The sequence below is a fragment of the Gigantopelta aegis genome, chromosome 1 (genome assembly GCF_016097555.1).
Source record: "Gigantopelta aegis isolate Gae_Host chromosome 1, Gae_host_genome, whole genome shotgun sequence".
NCBI classification, from domain to species: Eukaryota; Metazoa; Mollusca; class Gastropoda; order Neomphalida; family Peltospiridae; genus Gigantopelta; species Gigantopelta aegis.
Window position 1 is genome coordinate 30696913 of NC_054699.1, and position 26040 is coordinate 30722952.

General features: G+C 35.6%; 1 protein-coding gene across 2 annotated transcripts in view; it reads right to left on the reverse strand.

The window, feature by feature from the left end:
- Positions 1-1253: 1253 nt before the first annotated feature.
- LOC121373600 (run domain Beclin-1-interacting and cysteine-rich domain-containing protein-like) overlaps positions 1254-26040 on the reverse strand; it is a 67519-nt gene continuing 42732 nt past the window's right edge. Inside the window, exons 9-22 of one of the 2 annotated variants that reach the window (XM_041500295.1) lie at positions 25627-25669; positions 22840-22899; positions 22159-22203; positions 20663-20749; positions 18609-18651; positions 17361-17490; positions 16474-16551; positions 14451-14524; positions 13194-13258; positions 10377-10677; positions 8726-8804; positions 6767-6932; positions 3914-3986; positions 1254-3003 (exon numbers count right to left, since the gene is read on the reverse strand). In XM_041500295.1, the coding sequence (XP_041356229.1) occupies positions 2880-3003; positions 3914-3986; positions 6767-6932; positions 8726-8804; positions 10377-10677; positions 13194-13258; positions 14451-14524; positions 16474-16551; positions 17361-17490; positions 18609-18651; positions 20663-20749; positions 22159-22203; positions 22840-22899; positions 25627-25669 (1368 nt within the window). In that variant the 3' untranslated portion in view covers positions 1254-2879. The remainder of the gene's footprint in view (positions 3004-3913; positions 3987-6766; positions 6933-8725; positions 8805-10376; positions 10678-13193; positions 13259-14450; positions 14525-16473; positions 16552-17360; positions 17491-18608; positions 18652-20662; positions 20750-22158; positions 22204-22839; positions 22900-25626; positions 25670-26040) is intronic. The other variant, XM_041500303.1, reaches the window with a different exon arrangement.

Here is a 26040-nt window from a genome sequence, read left to right on the forward strand (position 1 = left end):
CAGAGCCTTGTGGTTTTCGCCTTTCTAACCTTCACAGGATATATCCGATATCCTAAAACAGTAACCAGTTATTGTCCATGTACAATCTCTTCTCAAACCAAAACTGATGCCAAGTACATGTATTATAGTGTATGGGCCGATCAGTAGTAGTTATTCTTTAATTTCAAACAGAAGGTTTACATTGATTGAGGAATAACTGGTTGTCAATCTGATTAAAATTAGCTCTACTGGTCTACCAGTAGATCTAACAGCATTGCGTGGACTCCCTATGTCCAGATGACATTTCATCTATAAATAGCAATTTAAATATCAACCAATTACACTTCACCTTTTATAAATTTATTCTGGAGCATACAAATTCTAAAAATATTGGACGAGACTATTTATGCAATAGGTGAACTATTTCAACATTAAAAAACAGCAGGAAAAGTGTAGTAATAAACTCTGGATTTTATACTAGTATAAACAGATTTTATGGCTATACCATCACAAGGGTTTTTTTTCATCTTGAAACGAATTTTATATACAATTTTATATTGAAATTAGTTTCCAGCATACTTCGTAATTCACCCAAATCATTTCATATACCCTCGGCATAATCCCGAATGTTTTCAAATTCTTTTCAAATCACTGGCAGGATTTTGCAAGTAAGGTTTTGATTGGTCAAATGAAAGGTCAACTGGACATGAGCTCCAACTGGGTGCTGTTAAATCCACAGGTAATAGTAATTAACCAGTGGAGCTAATTTTAATTAGATTGACTGGTTGTCAGTTTCCCAATAATAGTGTTACATAATTTTGAAATGACCCCTACAGAAATATTGAACGAACATATATATATACACACACAAGTAATTAGAACAAAAACGTAACAATAGAACCCAACAAATTACCTCTTGTGACCTCCTCCACTTATTATGTAACAGATTCCCTGAGTTGTCCAATATTCCATATTTTCATATATTGCATGTATTTATTTGCATCGGTTGTTGACAACTACTTTAAGCATTGCACTGTTTGAGAGGTTTTCAATTAATTTTAAATATTAATATTAATTAATTATATCCATACAAATCAGCTTAGTGTTTTCCCTAGCTTGTTTTAGCATGGTGCAGCACCATGCCTCAATAGTCTAGCACCATCTTGCTTTAATCAGCACAATGCTGCCCTGAGATTAAACAAGCCTTTTTCAGTCATTAATTCTAAAATTGCCTTTATAAAACACCCAAAAAGGTATTATTAATTAATAAAATGTGCATTTAAGCAAGCACATAAATTACATTAATGTTTATTTCAATTAATTTTTGTGTATTTTTAATGAAAAACAAGTGCCCCGAAAATGGTAAAAATGCCATAAAAGTGTTTGGTCTACCATGCCGTGTAAAATTCTTGGGAAATCACTACAGCTGTATTATTCAAATACACCATTATACTTCCAATGAAAAAACCCCACAAAAACCAGACAACGTACTATTCTTCAGTATAAAATAATTCCCGATACTTCCCTAAAATTTCATAAATTTTCTCATTCTCTCACAAAAACTTGATTGATTGATTTGCTATTCTAGCCTCTGCAGGATACACCAGATATCTTAAGACAGTAACCAGTTATTCTCTATGTACAATGTCTTTTCTGAACCAGTGAACATCCTGTTCAGAATTAAAATGATCCGACTGAATCTGTTATATATATATATGCCCAGACAGGACAACACATACCACAGACATTGATATACCAGTGGTGGAGTACTGGTTGGAATAATAAATAACATAATGAATAAACATTCACTTCTCATTCGAGTGCTGCACCAATGAGGAAAAGAAAGGAGTATTTGTTAACATCCACATTTTTAATCACCAGTATTTCTTATGTACATGTAACATATGTAACATATATATGGTTATTTTAATACTTGGTAGAGAGGAAACCCGTTTCCACCACATAGGCTACTACTACTACTAATTAAAAGCAGCAAAGGATCTTTTATATGAGCTTTCCAGAGGACAAGACAGTACATACCACAGCCTTTGATGTACAATTTGTAGAGTACTGGCTGGAATGGGAAAAACACTAGTCCTATGAAGGAAATAGATCATAATGACCTATTGTAGGTCAATTGAGCTTTACCACCAAGCTATATCCAACCCTCCAGCACGTTTCATTTCAAATGATTTTTGTGCTTATATCCAATTAAGGTTCAAGCACGCTGTCCTGGGCAAACACCTCAGCTATCTGGGCTGTCTGTACAGGACAGTGGGTTAGTTGGTAGTGATTAGTGAGAAAGAAGAAGGTGTAGTGGTCTTACACTTACCCACCGGTCGTTAAAAATAGCTCTGGGTGGGGGCCGGTACCAGGCTGTGAACCCAGTACCTAACAGTCTTATGTCCAATGGCTTAACCACAACACCACAGAGGCCAGATCCAGCGCATGTGAGTACAGCTTGTTACAAATCTCCCATTAGTATTATTATATGCAATGAGGCACAACTCCAGTTTTAAGTTCTGAAGTCTACATTTATCAGGCTTAAAACAAATAGTGTGTTTATGGAAAACAGGAACAGTTTTGGAGTAACACTAAACTTCAGACATGAACAGTTTTGGGGTAGCACTAAACTTCAGACATAAACAGTTTTTGGGTGGCGCTAAACTTCAGACATGAAAAGTTTTTGGGTGGCACTAAAATCCAGACTAGAACAGTTTTTGGGAAGCACTAAAATTCAGCCAGGAACAGTTTTGGGGTGGCACTAAAATCCAGATACGAACAGTTTTAAAGTAGCACTAAACTCTGGGAAAATCTTGACAATTTTCATCTGTGTAATTATTAACTATTCCAACTGAAAGTGAACACCAGCAGGTTGCCTAGGAGACGAGCGTCTGGGGTCAGGAATCGTGGTCCTCCGTTTGTTCCTCAATTCTACAGATGGAAGGTTCTGCTATTGTTACTATGGTAGTTGTCTCCCCTGAATCTGGAGATGATGACAATTCAACGTCCGCCGTTCGTTTTCTGATGAAAAAAAAAGTGGCAAATGTCATCCTTGTTTTATTTTGACAGGATTACAGTCAATTATTTGTTAGACAAACCAAGACATGACTTCAATTCAGTTACTCGGGCCACATGATCAAGATAACTAATTTACATAAAAACGTACATATGCTGTAACATTTCTTAATCAGCCATCGGCTCCAATAGTTAAAAGTTTGTTTTGGTTAACAACACCACTAGAGCACATTGATTATTAATCGTAGGCTATTGGATGTCAAACATTTGGTAATTCTGACATAAGATATAGTCTGAGAAAAAACACAGCTACATTTTTTCATTAGTAGCAAGAGATCTTTTATATGCACCATTCCACAGACCACATACCACGGCCTTTGATATACCAGTCATGGTGCACTGGCTGGTACGAGAAATAGCCCAATGGGCCTACCGATGGTGATCAATCCTAGACCAACCGTGCATCAAGTAAGCGCTTTACCACTGGGCTACGTCCGGCCCATCGGCTCAAATAGTGACAAATAAGCCTTAAAGTTTATAAAACTAGGGTCCGTCCCTTTAAAGTATGAAACGAAAGAAATGTTTTATTTATCGACGCACTCAACACATTTTATTTATGGTTATATGGCCTCAGACATATGGTTAAGGACCACACAGATGTTGAGGGAGGAAACCCGCTGCCACCACGCAATGGGCTATTCTTTCTGATTAGCAGCAAGGGATCTTTTATATGCATAGACAGGATAACACATACCACGGCCTTTGATGTACCAGTTGTGGTGCACTGGCTGGAACGAGAAATAGCCCAATGGGTCCACCAACGGGGATCGATCTTAGACTGACCGCGCATCGAGCGAATGCTTTACCACTGGGCTACGTCCCGCCCCAAATCTAACAGGTTAACGAGTGAACTTACCTGGCTTCAATTCTTACACATTTGGGACACTTGCCAGGATCAAAGCATTGTCTGTGAAACGTTGCATGGCAACCTAGACAAAAAGAAAAACATATATTCATATTATGTAACATATGGGAAGACACCACGGTTACTAACAACTACACATTTTAAAATAATTTCAGCAATAGCCAGTGATTAATAAACTATTCTGGCTTAACATATGGTAATTGTTTTTGAGCATTAAATTTGGGATATCATTTACAGGATCACATTTTTCCATTAGCAAAAAAGGATCTTTTATATATACACCGGCCTTGGTGGTGTCGTGGTTAAGCTATCGGCTATAAGGCTGGTAGGTACAGGGTTCGCAGTCCAGTACCGGCTCCCACCCAGAGCGAGTTTTAACGACTCATTGGGCAGGTATAAGACCGCTACAGGTAGTACTAAACCAAATAACTTCCGGCTAGGTCAAAGTTCGAGGTGCACCCAACTTTTAATAGAGAAGTGAACACCACAAGTCCTGTGATTGGTTATAAATGTGAGTGTGTTGGTTATAAAAAAAATTAGTTTCATCTGGGCTAAAAATGTATGCAATTTTATTTCATCTAGTACCACTGTGTCAAGTAGCCTTGTGCTTGAAACATGTATGGGGTACCTGTAAAAAAAAGTACTCAAATTTTGTGCGGGACTAGGGTAGTCATAGACGCTACCCGTTATCTCAGAAATGAGCAGCTTGACACCCACTTTTTTGTGATTCACTTTAAGGGTGAGGGGTGGTAGTATTTATATCCGTGGCGTCTATGTCAATTGATACATTGCAGGTAGGAGTTTTAGCCACATATGTTACTATTGTCGTCTATGGGATTTGATTTGGTAGTATACACCCTACAGCCTCTTCTCTCTCACTAACCACTAACAACTAAACCCACTGTCCTGGACAGACAGCACAGATAGCTCAGGTGTGTGCCAAGGTCAGCATGTTTGAACCTTAACTGGATATAAACATGAAAATAAGTTGAAATTAAATTAAATTATTTACACTTTCCCACAATGCACATTCAGTGGCCTTTGATATACCAGTCATGGAGCACTGGCTGGAATGGGAAAAAAAAGGAACAATCAGAAAATGGGACCACTGAGGAGGTTTGATTCTGTGAACAATGCACCTCAGACGAGTGCTCTTAGTGACTGAGTTCGATTCCACTTCTTGGTAGTCAATGAATAAAATATTGGAATGAAACTTTAAGGGGAAATGATACTATAGCACGAAAGAAAAAAAGAAAAAAATGTTTTATTTAACGACGCACTCAACACATTTTATTTATGGTTATATGGTGTCAGACATATGGTTAAGGACCACACAGAGTTTGAGAAGAAACCCGCTGTCGCCACTACATGGGCTACTCTTTCAGATTAGCAGCAAGGGATCTTTTATTTGCGCTTCCCACAGGCAGGATAGCAAAAACCATGGCCTTTGTTGAACCATTTATGGATCACTGGTTGGTGCAAGTGGTTTACACCTACCCATTGAGCCTTGCAGAGCACTCACTCAGGGGTCGGTATCTGGATTAAAAATGCCATGCCAGTACCTACCAGCCTGTAGACCGATGGCCTAACCACAACGCCACCGAGGCCGGTCTATAGCACGAAGCGCCACTATATTGAGCAGCGGTAGACTTGTTAACTTGCAGAATGACAGTGGTATGACGTCACTAAGTATAGGTTTAGCACTAAAACATACACAGTGACATAACAAAATACCGTCCGTCTATATAGGTTATAGCCATTAAGTCTGCTTTTAATTTTCAAAACGTTTTTCATGTACACATGTATAATTTATGTTTGTGTCAACGTAGGTAGAAAAAAGAAAAACATTTTGGCAAAAAGAGATGATGTTCTGTGAAATTAAATAAAATTCTATAAAAGAAATTTATGATTTAAGGATACTGTGGTGGTGGTGTACTTTCATGTTAGTTCTAAAATGGACGGCATTAAAACGGGACTGTCATTTTGGCTTTGTATTCAATAAAATATCACATATCTTAGTGTGATTTGTTTGACTAGTTCGTCACGTTTGACATGCAGGTTATTTTAGTACATTAGTATCAATACATACAGAGATGTGGGAATAATGACACCCACCCCACCCCAATCCCGAATCCCTCACCCCGATCCCAGCCCCACTGGAATTTTTTAAGGAAAATAATGTTATTTGTACTGTTTGGGTTTTTAAAAACATTGTTGATCATTCCAAAATAAAGCTGTTTTTAAAACAAAAGTGCTCAAACTAGTTATGGTGGAATTTTTATGAATGTTTATGTGTGGGATATTTCAAGCTCTGACTGTCAAAAGGTTTCATCGGTGACAGTACATATTTTAGCTGATAGTGAATGAATGTTAAATACACTGTAGGCTATTGGTGAGTGTTAAAGGCAGGGTTCATAAACCTTGGAAACAAAAAAAATCCAGACCTTTTCCAGACTTTTTCCAAGACACTTGCATTACTCAATAATCAGTAAATACATCTCTCCATATTTTTGGAAAATTTGACAAAATGGACAATCTTTTTGTCATATGCATTGCGCAAGCGTGTATTTCAAATCTTCGGTAAATGTCGGCAATTGTTAGTCTCGATTTCCCAAATGTACGTTAGTTCCGAGATCGGAAGACTTCATCAGATTCCACCTGTTTCACCCAACCAAAATTTTCTACATGAGTCCTAAAGACGAATTTCCATACTTTTTCCAAACCAACTCACAAAAAAGGTACTTTTCCATACTTTTTCCAGGTCTGGAAAATGGATTTTCAAAATTCCATACTTTTCAAGGTTTTCTGTACGAACCCTGTAAAGGTAAGTTAAACCGTGATTACCTGAGCAGACGGAAACACTGTGGAGCTGGAATGGGTAGATGACCTTGTTGTTGTGACAGATTTCACAGATGAACCCGAGACCCTGACAGAACTCACAGTCCTTGATGTGTCGGACGGCGTGGGAAACCACAATCTGCATCCTAGAGACCATCTCGCCATTCTTTACCTGCACAAACAATAGTAAACAGTATGTATAGACTTAAAAAATTTAAAAATACACTGTGACAAAAGTAAATATTAAATATTATTACAGACAATATCAAGGGCTGTCCACCAGACAAAATCATGTCTTTCAGAAAATTAAGTTTTAATGTTTAAAAAAAAAAATCTTAAATTTTAATTTTAAAGGGATGTACCCTAGCTGTTAAACACTAAGGTATATTTTTGACTTTTATAGCCGTTTTTCATAACTAAAATCATACTTTACTTCAACTGCATGGTTTAGATTATCCATTTCCGTACATTCGAAGTGTTTATAGTCATCCTGATATTTTTAATATCACAAAATGCATTTCTCATATTTTAAAAACCGCACGTGCGTCTGAGAAGTAACAGTTATGAAGTCGAGTTTTAGGCTATTTTTAGAGGGTATTTCACTATTTCAAAGTCACAGACTCATGTTTCACTCAGTTGTAACTTTATCCAAATGTGTTATAAGTTTGTAGATTAACTAAACTTAGTGTTAATATTCACGGGTTGAAACTAGGGTGTGTCCCTTTAACTATCTGAAAAAGACTGGGATGAGCAAATGTATGCAGAATTATAAATAGTTATACAGTCACTGCTTTCTGTAACAGCACTGTCGATACCACCAAATACAAATACCAGAATTATAAATAGTTATACAGTCACGGCTTTCTGTAACAGCACTGTCGATACCACCAAATACAAATACCAGAATTATAAATAGTTATACAGTCACTGCTTTCTGTAACAGCACTGTCGATACCACCAAATACAAATACCAGAATTATAAATAGTTATACAGTCACTGCTTTCTGTAACAGCACTGTCGATACCACCAAATACAAATACCAGAATTATAAATAGTTATTCAGTCACTGCTTTCTGTAACAGCACTGTCGATACCACCAAATACAAATACCAGAATTATAAATAGTTATACAGTCACTGCTTTCTGTAACAGCACTGTCGATACCACCAAATACAAATACCAGAATTATAAATAGTTATTCAGTCACTGCTTTCTGTAACAGCACTGTCGATACCACCAAATACAAATACCAGAATTATAAATAGTTATTCAGTCACTGCTTTCTGTAACAGCACTGTCGATACCACCAAATACAAATACCAGAATTATAAATAGTTATACAGTCACTGCTTTCTGTAACAGCACTGTCGATACCACCAAATACAAATACCAGAATTATAAATAGTTATACAGTCACTGCTTTCTGTAACAGCACTGTCGATACCACCAAATACAAATACCAGAATTATAAATAGTTATACAGTCACTGCTTTCTGTAACAGCACTGTCGATACCACCAAATACAAATACCAGAATTATAAATAGTTATTCAGTCACTGCTTTCTGTAACAGCACTGTCGATACCACCAAATACAAATACCAGAATTATAAATAGTTATTCAGTCACTGCTTTCTGTAACAGCACTGTCGATACCACCAAATACAAATACCAGAATTATAAATAGTTATACAGTCACTGCTTTCTGTAACAGCACTGTCGATACCACCAAATACAAATACCAGAATTATAAATAGTTATACAGTCACTGCTTTCTGTAACAGCACTGTCGATACCACCAAATACAAATACCAGAATTATAAATAGTTATACAGTCACTGCTTTCTGTAACAGCACTGTCGATACCACCAAATACAAATACCAGAAGAAGAAAAACTGCTACTGAACATCAAAAGTTTTTTTTTTAATTTCCACGTGAATAATTATAATCTATTGACTAAATTACCTGTAAGAGATCTTGTAATGAAAACATGTTCACATCATCAAACCAATGTCTGGGTAATTTATCCATTTCTTCATATAATCTAGAAAAGAAAGAAATGTTTTATTTAACAACGCACTCAACACATTTTATTTACGGTTATATGGTCATATAATCTAGAGTGAAAAGACAAGGTCTCATTTAAATTTCAAACCAACATTTTTAAAATGTCTGTAACAACAGGCACAGTGACTTGTTTTACCGAGCAGATATTCTGAACAAACGCAGGAAGGAAATGTTTTATTTAATGACGTACTTAACACATTTTATTTACGGTTATATGCCGTCAAACATATGGTTAAGGACCACAAATATATATATAGAGAGAGGAAACCCGTTGTCACCACTTCATGGGCTACTCTTTTCTATTAGCAGCAAGGTACATTATGATTTCATCGGTTGCTAAAATGTTTGTTTTGTTTAACAACACCACTAGAGCACATTGATTTACTAATCATCAGCTATTGGATGTCAAACATTTGGTAATTCTGACAAGTAATCTTCGAGAGAAAACCTGCCACATTTTTCCATTAGTAGCAAAGCAATCTTTTATGTGCACCATCCCACAGAGAGGATAGTACAAACCCAGTCTTTTGTTACACCAGTTGTGGAGCACTGGCTGGAATGAGAAATAGCCCAAATCTTAGACCGACTGCGCATCAAGTGAATGCTTTACCACTGGGCTACATTCCCGCCGCTGAACAAAAGAAATGCGAATATGAATTTATTTTTATTTAATGTATTTAAAATTATTCTGTTTGAATTTCATTTTGTTTTTGTGAGTGTTAAAATGATCAATGTCTTGGGAAATATTTTAGGCTCAATTTGCCAGACTTTTTACCAAATTAATTGTACCATGAAAAACTATACATTAAAACATTTGCATTTTATTTGTCATTTTTGTGTGAATTTATCTATGTAAAGCAGTCACAAATTTAGTATAAAATCGCTTCATTATGCTGCGTGATTTTATACAATTTGTGACGGTTATATAAGCACTGTCTGTTATTTCTTTACATTCATTGGGGTATGAAAAAAAAAAATCATCCACAAACTGAATCGGCGAAGAAATAAACGTAAAAGAAATAACAGACAATACTTATAATTAAATTTGAATCATACTTGCTAATAATAACACTAAAAGTTCGTATTTTATTTTGACTTATTTCTGGTCATTAAACAGTAACGTTCAATAAGACAACTTGCCCATATAAAATGACATCGTCAGATATGACATTCCCTGATAACATAATTTTTACGTTCATCGAGAAATGAACAAACTCCCGTTGCTACATCTCGACCAATGGGATGATGTTATGTTGTAAAGAATGTAACAGAAATTTAATTATACATCGATAAATTCACAAAAGACAACAAACTGGAGCGATGAGCTCAAGGAAAAAGAAGGAACTTATAGTCACATGACCGGAACTACAAGGAGCATACAGTAGAAGAATTCTAGGCCATCCCATTGGCTGTTGGGATGTTCGGACCAGACCATTTGCATGGGGGGGGGGGGGGGGGGGGGGGGGGGGGGGGGGGGGGGAAGGGGGAGGTGCACTTGTTGAGGACAGGTAATGTTGAAAAGAACTATTCTAATGTAACATACATGTACCTGCTAGCACTTTTGCATATCTTAATGAAACTTTTCAAGTAATGAAGCTGCTTCCTACAGTCTCGCACGCGTTCGAGGTTCTTCACCCGCCGGTACAATACCGGGTTTATGTCCTGTATGCTGAACAGCGGGTCGCCCTGTATCCTCGCCAGCAGGTCTCGCGAGAAATTCGATACGTAATACTTGGTGAAGTCCCACTTCTGTAGGATCCGACCCGGTATATGATCAATGGCATTTCCATGACAACACTGACAGAAGTATTTGCCAAGGTATTCACAGTATCGAAATCTTTTCATGTAAGCTGGAGTGAAAAAGGTAAAATGTAAATGATAGGCCAAAAAAAAAAATATATATATATATATATCATCACATATATGTAGTAACAGATTAAATTATTATCACGATTTTTATAGAATAATTAGTTAATAAAAACAAAGTAAAAGCAGCTAAAATATGATAATATTTTATAAACAAAAAGTTGTAAATTATTTCAAACTATTGTTTAGCTTTTGGCCTTCCTTGTCTCAACCAGTGTTCCTCAACTGGTCTATCAAAGGCCATGGTATGTGCTGTCCTGTCTGTGGAAAATGCATATAAAAGGCTGCTTTCTGCTAATTGAAAAAAATGTAGGTTTTCTCTAAAGACTGTCACAAATATCCAATGTCTGACATCCAATAATCAATATTCTCTACTTAAAACCATAAAACCAAAACTTTAATAGTACTTAAACAAATAATCACAATTCATTTGACCATTTTTCAGGAGAAACAAGAATCAAAACTACTTTTAGTTTAGTCTACATGGAATGTAACAAAAACCTGCAGAATATATTTGGTTTATGTAATAATGTATCTTCTGACATTAATATATTTTAATTCAATGTAATTATTGGACAAAAATGCTACAAGGGATTGACTGCCATTTGTTTTAGGTTCGTCGTGATGCCCCCCCCTCCCACCCCCCATTTCGGGACTGCTCTCTGGCGGAGTCAGAGATCAGACCCGGGATGTGCATGCCTGAACCTCTTTTGGATATGGGCACGTTAATTGAGTTTCCCATTCCCATTCATTGTGATATGAACAAAAAAATATCCTGTACAGAATGTGTGAATGGAAAAAAAAAAAAAAAAGGTTTTATTTAACGACGCACTCGACACATTTTATTTACGGTTATATGGCGTCAGACATTATGGTTATGGACCACACAGATTTTGAGAGGAAACCCGCTGTCGCCACTACATGGGCTACTCTTTCCGATTAGCAGCAAGGCATCTTTTATTTGCACTTCCCACAGGCAGGATAGCACAAACCATGGCCTTTGTTGAACCAGACTGTGTGAATGAGTAAACGTTTTTTGCCAGGCTTTGTTTTGTACATCCCCTGACCAGCCTCGGTGGCGTCGTGGTTAGGCCATCGGTCTGCAGGCTGGTAGGTACTGGGTTCAGATCCCAGTTGAGGCATGGGATTTTTAATCCAGATACCGACTCCAAACCCTGAGTAAATGCTTCGCAAGGCTCAATGGGTAGGTGTAAACCACTTGCACCGACCAGTGATCCATAACTGGTTCCACAAAGGCCATGGTTTGTGCTATCCTGCCTGTGGGAAGTGCAAATAAAAGATCCCTTGCTGCTAATCTGAAAGAGTAGCCCATGTAGTGGCGACAGCGGGTTTCCTCTCAAAATCTGTGTGGTCCTTAACCATATAACTGTAAATAAAACATGTCTTTCTTTGTACATCCCCCGATGAACCCAAAAGAAATAACGGACAATCCACACAACTAATTTGAAACATGTTTATTAGTGAAAACACATACAAGATCGTATTTTATTTTTAATTCTTTTCTTTGGTTCTTGTATGACAATGTTCAATAATACAAAGCACCGGTATAAAGTGATATCATCAGATGTGGCATTCCCCCGACGACGTTAACTTTACTTTCAATGAGAAATTAACAAACTTATATACATACAGCTAGACCAATGAGATGTGTTTAAACTGTTAATGACTATAATGAGAAATTTATTTATTTATAAATACCACACTTTAAAGTTTAAAAAAAAAAGTACTAATCACAATTATACCCATGTGATTTTCCAGTCTTATATATTATTTATGAAAATCTCTGGAATAAAAACCATAAAAATATGTCAGTATTATCATGACCTGTTACGGTATTCAAACAACCGGTACAAAAAATGATTTTAAATGACCTGTTATAGATAGAAATATGAGATGTATTTACAATTTTACTGCAAAACATGTGTAATTTGAAACAGACTATAACACCCAGGTTGACAGTGATAGCATCTGTCCAATACAATGAAGTTCAATATACTGCTTTGTCAGATTAAGATTTGAACAAATTATTTATTAGCACATTGATTATAGTTCTATGGATACAACAGAAGTCATTTTGTTGTTAGCAAATTTATATAATTATTTTAGTTATTTGATTTAATATGCTGGACTGCTATGTATTCTTACACTTAGTACTTGTGATTTCACCTGTCAGGTGAAATCAATATCAACCTGGATGTTATAGTCCGTTTCAAATTACATATGTTTTGCAGTAAAATTGTAAATACATCTCATATTTCTATCTATAACAGGTAATTTATTGTCATTTTTTGTACCGGTTATTTGAATACCATAACAGGTCATAATAATACTAACACATTTTTATGGTTTTTCTTCCAGAGATTTTCATAAATAATATATAAGACTGGAAAATCACCTGGGTATAATTTTGATTAGTACTTTAGTTACATGTACTGTTTGTATCAGTTTTGATTAAATCGAGAATTTTGAGTAGAAATACCTGGCTCAACTTTCATGCCGCACCCAGCACATCTGTAGTTTTGTCTGGCTAGTACCACAGCTCTCCTGTCAAAATGAAAACCTAAACATTAGTATAATAACACAACTGTCAAGCCGCACCCAGCACATCTGTAGTTTTGTCTGGCTAGAACCACAGCTCTCCTGTCAAAATGAAAACCTAAACATTAGTATAATAACACAACTTTATAATGCAGGCCCTCAGACTTCACGGAAACGACAATTTCCGGTAAAATAATGGAATAGAAATTTAATTTCCCAAGATTATTATATCGAGTTATGAAAATTCAACGAAAATAATACATATATGTAATTATTTTTTTCAAAAGTTTCCAATGGGTTCCCATGATCACAAGGCATAGATTTGAAAAAGTGTTTCCCCGTGAAATTTGAAATCCTATGGCCTGATAATGAACAAAATCCTGATTTTACATGCAACATCATAGTACATTATAGCTTATAATGAATGAATGATTATATGAAAGAATTAATGAATGAGTGAGTGAGTGAGTGAGTGAGTGAGTGAGTGAGTGAGTGAGTGAGTGAGTGAGTGAGTGAGTGAGTGAGTGAGTGAGTGAGTGAGAGTGAATGGAATGAAATGAATGGATACATGAATGTATGGAAGGATGAATGGACTGATGATTCAATCAATGAATGGATGGATGGATGGATGGATGGATGGATGGATAAATGGATGGATGGTTGGATAGATGGATGACTGGATAGATGGATGGATGGTTCGATGGTTGGTTGGTTGGATGGATGGATGGATGGATGGATGGATGGATGGATAAATGGATGGATGGATAAATGGATGGATGACTGGATAGATGGATGGATGGTTCGATGGTTGGTTGGTTGGATGGATGGATGGATGGATGAATTTAACATTAATTATATTACTGAAATAGTGTAAATGAAGCCTGTGGTATGCTGATTAAAAAAAGTGGTTTCTACCACCATTTTTAAAGACAATAATGACATAGGTTATCAGCTTTATTTTCTTTAAACTGGTAACCATAATCTGACATTATAAACAATGGTTGCTGAATTTCAAAAACCATTATAACTAACCACTTCACCTAAGCAATGGCAAAATTATAATCGTAATTATAAGAAACCAAACATATATAATTAATGTTATATAATAAATGTTCACCTAAGCAATGGCAAAATTATAATCGTAATTATAAGAAACCAAACATATATAATTAATATTATATAATAAATGTTCACATACTTTGGTGCTGGGTGTATGTTGAATATAATCTGTGCTCTTGGTGGGGCCCATTCAAGGTTCCCTCTTAATCGTGTCTGCAAAACAAATGATATTAAATTGGAGGTCAATATTAATGTGGAAAAAAAGAAAGAAATGTTTTATTTAACGATGCACTCAACACATTTTATTTACGGTTATATGGCATCAGACATATGGTTAAAGACCACACAGATTTTGAGAGGAAACCCATTGTCGCCACTACATGGGACTACTCTTTCCGATTAGCAGCAAGGGATCTTTTATTTGCACTTCCCACAGGCAGGATAGCACAAACCATGGCATTTGTTGAACCAGTTATGGATCACTGGTCAGTGCAAGTGGTTTACACCTACCCATTGAGCCTTGCGGAGCACTCACTCAGGGTTTGGAGTCGGTATCTGGATCAAAAATCCCATGCCTCGACTGGGATCCGAACCCAGTACCTACCAGCCTGTAGACCGATGGCCTAACCACGACACCACTGAGCCCGGTATATTAATGTGGAATTCACTTAGTATGTAAAACAGTTATACTGTGGGTTCTACCTAATCTCATGCCAGTGTTTTGGGTATGACGCTATGGACTTGAAGGCAACCACAGTCAACAGGGGGTATGCGGGGCCTTCCCCAGAAAGAAAATGGGTCATGTTTAGGTGGGTATGGTGCTATGGACTTGAATGCAACCACAGTCAACAGGGGATATTCGGGGCCTTCCCCAGAAAGAAAATGGGTCATGTTTAGGTGGGTATGGCGCTATGGACTTGAATACAACCAGTCAACAGGGGGTATTCGGGGCCTTCCCCAGAAAGAAAATGGGTCATGTTTAGGTGGGTATGGCGCTATGGACTTGAATACAACCAGTCAACAGGGGGTATTCGGGGCCTTCCCCACAAAGAAAATGGGTCATGTTTAAGTGGGTATGGTGCTATGGACTTGAATACAACCAGTCAACAGGGGGTATTCGGGGCCTTCCCCAGAAAGAAAATGGGTCATGTTTAGGTGGGTATGGTGCTATGGACTTGAATGCAACCACAGTCAACAGGGGGTATTCGGGGCCTTCCCCAGAAAGAAAATGGGTCATGTTTAGGTGGGTATGGCGCTATGGACTTGAATACAACCAGTCAACAGGGGGTATGCGGGGCCTTCCCCAGAAAGAAAATGGGTCATGTTTAGGTGGGTATGGTGCTATGGACTTGAATACAACCAGTCAACAGGGGGTATTCGGGGCCTTCCCCAGAAAGAAAATGGGTCAACTTTAGGGTTAGAGTTCAGAAAAATCATACATTAACGACAAGAGTAATTAATTTTGTAAAAAGGTCAACTTTATAAAACAAAAATCTGGGTATGGTGCCATACCCGTTTTACCCTCTGGCAGAAATCCTGCATGTCAGTTAATAGAATATACAGGTTAATCAACTAGTTCACCACAACATGGAACCAAATCCAATTTTGACATGTAGAACATGTCTTGTAATCATGTCTTATAATCGAATGATTCTGAAGGCTGATTTGACATATTTGAATCTTGAAAATGGCTGTAACAGTCTTCAACAGATATCACTCAGATGTTTAGAAAAAGATATCTTCTAATCAAATGGTTATGAAAGTCAATTTAACCTATTTGAATTGTCAAAATGGCAGTAGCAACAGATGTCATTTGGAACAATAACGGTAATTATTGTCGTCAACGGACTTGTAATAATAAAAAGTAACATCAGCAGCCACAATTATTCCTAGCTCACCCAAATCTCCTCCCAGTAAAGAAAGTGGCATTGTGGTTACGTCATCGAACATGAGGCTGGTAGATACAGGGTTCGCAGCCCCGTACCAGCTCCCATCCAGAACGACTTTTAATGACTCATTTGGGTAGGTGTAAGACCATTAAACCCTCTTCTCGCTCACTAACCACTAACAACCAACCCTCTGTCCTGGACAGAGAGCCTAGATTGAGCTAGATCCTGCTCCTCCCAGTGAAAAGAGCACTGGCTTTCAAGTTGGATACTAACCATTGTTCCTGACATAAGCAGATCGGCATTTTCGCCATCATCCGGTGACACAGGATAGGAGTTCGGCAACGGCAATAACTGAAACAAGAATGAAAGATTTGTTTTATTTAACGTCACAGCTATATGGCATATGACATACGGTTACGGCTTCATAGATAATGGATTAGCAGCCAGGTATCTTTTATCCCCACCATCCCAGACAGGATAGCACATACCATGGCCTTTGTTTCACCAGGGATCTAATTCACAGATCTCTCTTAAGTGCTTAAACAATACTGCATCATCTTTGCAAGTCTTTTTGCATTGCATTGAGAGATTGCAGAGTTAGAGAGAATGAGGCCCCAGTTGTATATATTGTTCTCTTATTTTTAATTTTTAATTTATTTTTATTATTATTATTTTATCATCTGATAACCCGTCCGCTGAGGCTAAAATACTGTCTTAAAGTTCAACATATTAGGCTATACAGGTGTCCAAGGAAATTATATTTGCTTGCATCAGTTTAAATTATTCGTTATGCTTTTGTATTCACGTGTATATACATGCTTTATTATTTACATTTTTAATGATTAACACACTTCAACCAACTTTGATATGAATCTACAATCTTTAAATGAGGTTGAATTATCCGACACACTGGTTTTGCCTTCAGAAAATGTACTAAAAAGGTAATAAATATTGAAAATGCAACCAGATGCAATGCCTTCACATGTTATTATTGTGCAAGTTTCACTCCCTTAATGGCGGACCGATCACGTGATTCTAAATATGGCCGCGCACAGTACTTTGACGTCACTGGCTAATAAACCTGTTTATATAAACAGAACTGAAAAGGATGAAAAATTGAATGGTGGTGTGCAACCTGAGCCAGTGTAAATTTATCTTACTGCCTGAGGGGCGTCCTGCTCCGACACCAGCCACTCCAGGTCAGACGCCTTCGGCAGCTGCTTCTCGGAAAACTTCTTCAGAAGAGAAATGGCCACCGTGTCGGCTGATCCCATATTGTCGGGTACAACGCTGACAATAAATAAAAATAACGATTTAACGTTCTGAAGCTTTTATTACTTCTACTTCTAGAATCAATACTAAAGAAAACCCAGCAAGAACAAATACACTGAAAAGAAAACCCAATAACTACATGTATGTATACCGGCCTCGGTGGCGTCGTGGTTAGGCTATCGGTCTACAGGCTGGTAGGTACTGGGTTCGGATCCCAGTCGAGGCATGGGATTTTTAATCCAGATACCGACTCCAAACCCTGAGTGAGTGCTCCGCAAGGCTCAATGGGTAGGTGTAAACCACTTGCACTGACCAGTGATCCATAACTGGTTCAACAAAGGCCATAGTTTGTGCTATCCTGCCTGTGAGAAGATTCCTTGCTGCCTGTCGTAAAAGAGTAGCCTATGTGGCGACAGCGGGTTTCCTTTTAAAAACAGTGTCAGAATGACCATATGTTTGATGTCCAATAGCCGATGATAAGATAAAAAATCAATGTGCTCTAGTGGTGTCGTTAAATAAAACAAACTTTAATTTTACATGTATGTATTGTTTGCAAGATTTTATTACCAGGGCCCATATTTTGTATCTTAGCACTATGATATTGTAAATATGTCAAGGGCTATGACATAAGTCCTTGTGATGTCGGGTTAAGTTGATAAGAAAACTGCTTTTATTGCAGTCACTGTAGGAAATCTATGCAGGAATAACTTCTGTTTACAAGTTTCGTATCTTGGTTCATAATCTTTCTGTATTCTTGTTCATCAAAATTACTGCTAAACACTGTATAAAAAATGTTTAAAAAAAATATTAATTAAATACCAAAATCACTGAATATCATTTAATTTTGATGGTGAGGCTAGTTAGTTAAAAGTTCTCAAGAACAATTATGGGTTACCTAGTTGTGAAATGTTCACTAATTCATCATAACTTTTTATTTTATTAGTGGATTGTGCAAATAAAGGATAAAGGGCCATACTTTTAAGGTTAATAAAACTTTAGTTTTGTCAGGGTGAATAATAACAATCATGTACACGCTTAGCCGTAAAAACAATTAACACTTAGTGTATAATATTTTGCTTAATCTCTAATTTGTTTCTCACAGTTATATATTATCATAAAACTCTTAAAAATCTTACATTGGTTTATCTGTTGCTGCATTAGATTTGCGCAGTTCAGCATCTGAAAATAACAATTTAAAAATAAATAAATCATGAAACATCATGAATATAGCATCATAACAATGTCATCAACAGAATATTTTTAACCAGGTAGTAACTAAATTTTATGGATTCACCATTTATGATGATGTCATAAAACTAGAATTAAGTTGTATTAATCTTGACTGTTTACAAAGCTTATAAGCACGTGACAATTTTGATACTCCTGAGTTATTTATATAAAGATTATATACTGATGGAAAGAAATAAAGAATCACACAGATAGCAACAAGAAATAATGACTGCATCAAAAATCAATTCATATTGTCCGAAGTTGACTGGGAACATATAGGCAGCACATTCAACACTACAGACATTCAATCCCATATTACAACTTGGTATGAAATACAGACATTACTATGCTAGTAGTGAATTAAATTTGGTCTACAATTTGATGTGTTCCCTTATTTCTTTCCATCAGTCTATATAAGGTTGATTAATCTGTAGTTATTTAATACAAATAAATGTAAAAATATAGAAATATTACACTTGTGATTATGATATAGCATTGATTAATCTGTAGTTATTTAATACAAATAAATGTAAAAATATAGAAATATTACACTTGTGATTATGATATAGCATTGATTAATCTGTAGTTATTTAATACAAATAAATGCAAAAATATAGAAATATTACACTTGTGATTATGATATAGCATTGATTAATCTGTAGTTATTTAATACAAATAAATGCAAAAATATAGAAATATTACACTTGTGATTATGATATAGCATTGATTAATCTGTAGTTATTTAATACAAATAAATGTAAAAATATAGAAATATTACACTTGTGATTATGATATAGCATTGATTAATCTGTAGTTATTTAATACAAATAAATGTAAAAATATAGAAATATTACACTTGTGATTATGATATAGCACTGATTAATCTGTAGTTATTTAATACAAATAAATGTAAAAATATAGAAATATTACACTTGTATCTATGATATAGCATCTTTAATATCCAACTGATAACTGCTATTAACAGGTAGATCAGGATTCAATCAAGCAGTGCATAGCAAGGAATGACACAATAAATTTTAAAAATTTAAACCCAAAAGAAAACCCAAAAAAAATATTTGGGGGATGAAGAAATGATGAAAATTAGAAAAATATCTAAGATTTATAAGATATTAAACAAGCTTCCATTTCATATCATGTTTATATTCTGAGTGTAATAATTTTCAATTGTCACAAGCTTTAGAGAGTGACAATAAAAATTATTGCACGAGGGACATAAACTTCATACGAAATGGTAGGGAGTTTAATAACTTATTTTATTACCCCAGCGGTCACTCATTTTCCATATTTTCTCAGTGATAAATATTCTGCACTGGTGTAACATACAACATTACTGGACCATTTGACATTTACAAACCAATGACCGTGTCGATACTAAATATGACGACATCATGATTTGGCAAAAATACAAAATGATGTCATGTAATTTTAAAAGTTTGCATTCACAACCCTCTGTTTTAAGTGTTAAATTTATAAGAAAAGGTCATTTTAATGCAATTCATTATAGATTTTGTAACAGAATAAAGAGAACTTTTGTTTTTGAAAATTATCTGTGAACGTGGTTAAAATACAATGTTGTTAAAAAAGTTATAGCAATACAGTGTGTAAAGTGTATAGAACAGTGTGTAAAGTGGTTTACATAATTTCTATACATGTATGTGCATGTGTGTCAAAAATAAAGGCTTTTAGAGAAAATATAGCTGGGGTATAGCTGGGGTAATAAATAGAATAACAAACTTGGTACCAGTTATTATAAAATTTGTTCCTGTATAACACTAATCTTGTTTGGTTCATGTTCTGGTAAGGTTGTATGATGTCATCATACATGTATAGTAAGTACATTTCACATTATAGTGGGATGTAAGGATTCGATATGAACCAAGATATTTTTTATCCACATGGGTAATAAAAATGCTTATTATCTTCATATTTGAGTTCCTACCAGAGTAAAGAGAAGCCATGGAAAGGGACAGACCACCGGAACTCATCTTAAACAAGTTAGACCGCTCGTCACCGATACTTTCCGACACTGCAGACAAAAACAATCACCATGCACACAAAAAAAAACAATCAACACATGGACACATTAAAACTCCAGTCACTCATTGATTAATGCATGGATAGTCATTTGACATGATTCACGTCAGTCTATTTCACATAGGGAAACATGGATAGTCTATTTCAAACTCCAATTCAACTCTCAATACACAGTCTATTTCACAAATTTTGTCAATTCACGGATAGTCTATTTGACATATTTTCTCAATTCACGTATAGTCTATTTCACATATTTTGTAAATTCATGGATAGTCTATTTCACAAATTTTGTCAATTCACAAATAGTCTATTTCACATATTTTGTCAATCCACAGATAGTCTATTTCACAAATTTTTTCAATTCACGGATAGTTTATTTCACAAATTTTGTCAATTCGCAGATAGTCTATTTCACATATTTTGTAAATTCATGGATAGTCTATTTCACAAATTTTGTCAATTCACAAATAGTCTATTTCACATATTTTGTCAATCCACAGATAGTCTATTTCACAAATTTTTTCAATTCACGGATAGTTTATTTCACAAATTTTGTCAATTCGCGGATAGTCTATTTCACAAATTTTGTCAATCCACAGATAGTCTATTTCACAAATTTTGTCAATTCACGGATAGTTTATTTCACAAATTTTGTTAATTCATTAAGAGCTACAGAATTTAGTTGTACTTGATAAATTACCTCAGTATTTTATTAAGACTTTTCATGCAACAAATTAAATAAATAATTAATATCTTATACATCCATAATTATGTTTATATTGTATGTTTTTATCTTTGAAAGCTATTCGTATTGCAAGATGAAATAGTCAATAATATTGCATAGACAAACATACATGTATATCTTTAATATTAATATTTATATACAGCAAGAGATATAGCTTTGATCAAGTATTTTTAACACAGATGTAATGGAAGAACAAACAGTACCAATACAAAGCATGGGAAAAGTAATATAGTTGTGCATATGAGAGGTAAAAGAATGGTTGAACAAGTTTGAAAGTTTAAATTAATAATAAAAATAGTCATAAAAATATATAAAATGTAAATTGCAGCTCAAATGACTTGTGATAATTGACCTTTTACAATAGTTTTCAGCTGTAACTCTGTTCTTGTTTTTTTTTTATCTAACTTTAAATTATATTAAAATAATAAAATAATAATAATAATAATTTAATAATAATAATACACTTTTAAAAAGGTTTATCAGGTTATACATGTAATAAATGAAATTAGCTTGAATGATTATAGTAAGCTAAAAAAAATCAAATAAATAAATAATCCCCCCCCCCCCCCCCCCCCCCCCAACACCAATCTTTTATAGGGTATAAATGTTTGCCTACAAACATTTTAATAGTTACCTAAATGGTTTCAAGTACTTACGTGAAATTTCAAAATCATCAAATTCATCACTAGAATTGGAACTGTCTGGGGAAAAAAACAACAAATCAGCAATTTTTAAATTTAAATAAACAAACAAACAAACAAACAACAAATCAATCTGTGGCATCAATACATTATGAGCTCTGGAGGTGCAGTAATCAGTCAGTGCTCCACAACTGATGTATTTTAATACTTTGGTATGTGCTATCCTGCATATAAAATATTGTAAATCAGTCAAGGTAATCTGTGGTGACAGAAAGCTTTCTGCCATACTGTTATACTTGACAGATAAAATGTTTACAAGTGAGAAGGATGATCTCTGTGTTCCTTTTTTTCTATTGTTATGAAGTAGATTTCATTCATGTTTTTCTTACAGAACTGAAAGAAGAGAACACTGTGAGATTTGTAATATAACAGTGATCTCCCTCACATGTTGAATATCAATTAAAAGACATCCGAATGGTTGCTCCATAGAGATGCCATACCAATCACAGCTGAACCATCCACTGAAATGAGCACTACTGAAACTGATTGCTCCATGATCTGTTTTTTTTGAGAAAACAGAATACTATATTTGTGACTGTTAGATACCCTTTATGTTACATTCACAACTACTTGTAAGATAAATGATATTCTCTATTACCACTGTATGTAATCGGTGAAATAAAAATAAAAACACACCTGAAAAAGACAACAAGTCATGCGAAGTGCCCAGAGAGGAGGAAGTGCTGGTTGCCGTGGCTACAACACAGAAAGCAACAGACACATCTACATAAACAGAGGGACAAGCAAACACATTGTCTAGAATAGATACAGCCTACTTGTTCTTTATCTTCTAAAAGTACCAAACAGTACGAGACAAAGAAAAAAAGAAATGTTTTATTTAACGACACATTCAACACATTTTATTTACAGTTATATGGCGTCAGACATATGGTTAAGGACCACACAGATATTGAGAGAGGAAACCTGCTGTTGCCACTTCATGGACTACTCTTTTTGATTAGCAGCAAGGAATCTTTTATATGCACCATTCCACAGACAGGGTAGTACATACCACGGCCTTTGATATACCAGTTCTGGTGTATTGGCTGGAATGAAAAATAGCATAATGGATCCACCGACGGGGATCGATCCCAGACCGACCGCGCATCAAGCGAATGCTTTACTACTGGGCTAAGCCCAGCCCCAATGAAATAGGAAGTCAACTATAAAATATGGCCTGCTATTTTTATTTTGTTTTTAAAGCAGGCCAACAGATGTATTTCATGCTAAGAAAAATATATGACCTGCTGAAAATGAGACAGCATGGGGTAGGGAGGGTTTAGGAGGGTGTGTGAAAAATTAGGACTTCTGAGATTACTTAGATCATTATGGAATTAACCTACAAAAGAATCATGAACTAAAGTTAAAAAAAAATTTGTTTAATGACACCACTAGAGCACATTGATTTATTAATCATGGGTTATTGGATGTCAAACATTTAGTATTTTGATACATAGTGTTAGAGAGGAAACCAGCTACAATTTTCCATCAGTAGTATGGATCTCTTATATGCAACATCCCATAGACAGGATAGCACATACCGCAGCCTTTGATATACCAGTCGTGGTGCACTGGCTGAAACAAGCAATAGCCCAGTAGGCTCACTGACGGGGATCGATTCCAGACCGAATGCGCATCGGGCGAGCTCTATAAGACTAGGCTACATCCTACAATCATGAACTAAATAACAGACAAGATAATCATACACATACACATACACATACACATAGATATATATATATATATGTCTGTCTCTTGAAAAATACTAGTGATTTTTTTTTCATGTAGTTTTAGCTGGTGAATTTCCATTTTACCTGCTAGGTATAAAACATGGACTGCTTTTCACTTTCTGAAGACTGCTATTTTAGGCCATGCAGACCAATCAAGTGAAGAGAGCATATTGCAGAGTAGGCAATGAAAGGCAAATTACGACATTTTAATGTTGCCTAGTAACAACTGCGTCTAAAGGCAGCTAGGGGCGGGATATAGCCCAGTGGTAAAGAGCTCGCCTGATGCGCCGTCGCTCTAAGATTGATCCCCGTCGGTAAGCCCATTGGGCTATTTCTTGTTCCAGTCAGTGCACTACGACTGGAATATCAAAGGCCGTGATATGTGCTATCCTGTCTGTGGGATGGTGCATATAAAAGATTACTTGGTACTAATGGAAAAATGTAGTGGGTTTCCTCTCTAAGATTACATGTCAGAATTACTAAATGTTTGACATCCAATAGTTGATGATCAATAAATCAATATGATCTAGTGGTGTCATTAAACAAAATAAACATTTTAGCAACCGATGAAATAGTAATGTTTGTCTTGTCACAACCGGCTGCTCTCATACGAGGCATTCATATCTTGTGGCATCACATTCAGGGAGAGAGAATGTAGGCAATCTGATTAAAATTAGCTCTACTGGTCTACCAGTAGATCTAACAGCATTGCGTGGACTCCCATGTCCAGGTGACATTTCATCTATAAATAACAATTTTAATATTGACCAATTACACTTCGCCTTTTATAGCGTTATTCGGGAGCATACAAATTCTAGAAATATCGGGGGAGACTATTTATGCAATAGGCGAACTTGTTGGTCTATTTCAACATTGAAAAAACAGGGGGAAAAGTGCAGTAATAAACTCAGGATTGTATACTAGTACAAACAGATTTTATGGCTATACCATCACGTTTTTTTGTTTCGTCTTGAAACGAATTTTATATAAAATTTTATATTGCAAATAGTTTCCGGCATACTTTGTAATTCACCTGAATCATTTCCTATACCCTCGGCATAATCCCGAATGTTTTCAAATTCTTTTCAAATCACTGGTATGATTTTGTAAGTAAGGTTTTGATGAGCTCCAACGGGCTGTTGTTAGATCCACATATAATAGTGGAGCTAATTTTAATTAGATTGGAATGTAGGTAGCTATAGAACTGTAAGCATTAAACGTAGATGAAAGCAGTCATATTTGCACAAAATCATTGCCTATTGCCTACTGCCTACTACTGAACACTGCATTTACAACATTTCACACATCAATATGTCATTGGTACATACATTTTACTACATTATTATCATTACATAAGAAGTCACAATGTTTTTCAATACCTACCAGCCAGTAAATAAATTAACTGAGACTGGCTTGAATAGCATTTTAAAAAATATTCTTGGTCAGTTTGTACGATTACAGTGATTGTTTGATGTATAACATATTGGCCATTAACAAGTAGGAATTTCCCAATTAATTAAATTGAACAAGAAATGCGGTACATATAAGCTCATTGTTAATGATGGAGGTTATATGTGTGTGGAACTCTTAACTTTGGTTGACAAAAATCATGCATGAACTATACTAAATTTACTTTCACCTGTAATTGTTTACTATTGCTGTCATGAATTAGGACAAATTTACAAACACTTACTGTCTGTTTTGCCATCACTGCATGCTGGGAAGCCTCGGGCTCTCTGAAAACCAACAATTGTTTTACATCTTACATGTCATATATTATCAAAGAATTAAGTGTACATATGTGTGTGTGTGTGTATGTATGTGTGTGCGTGCGCGTACATGTATGTTGCGTGTGTGTGTGTGTGTGTGTGCGCGCACGCATATGTGTGTGTGTGTGTGTGTGTGTGTATTTGTGTGTGTGTATTTGGGGGGAGCAGTGTTTATATAGAGATTATTATACAAGCTTGTGTGTCGTACTGATTTTAGGAAATGAGTCTCAGGATTTTTGTATTACCCAAACGAGAGCGAGGGTAATACATGAATCCTGACACAAGTTTCGTAAAATCAGTACGACACATGCACAAGGTAAATAATTTCCATATTTTCT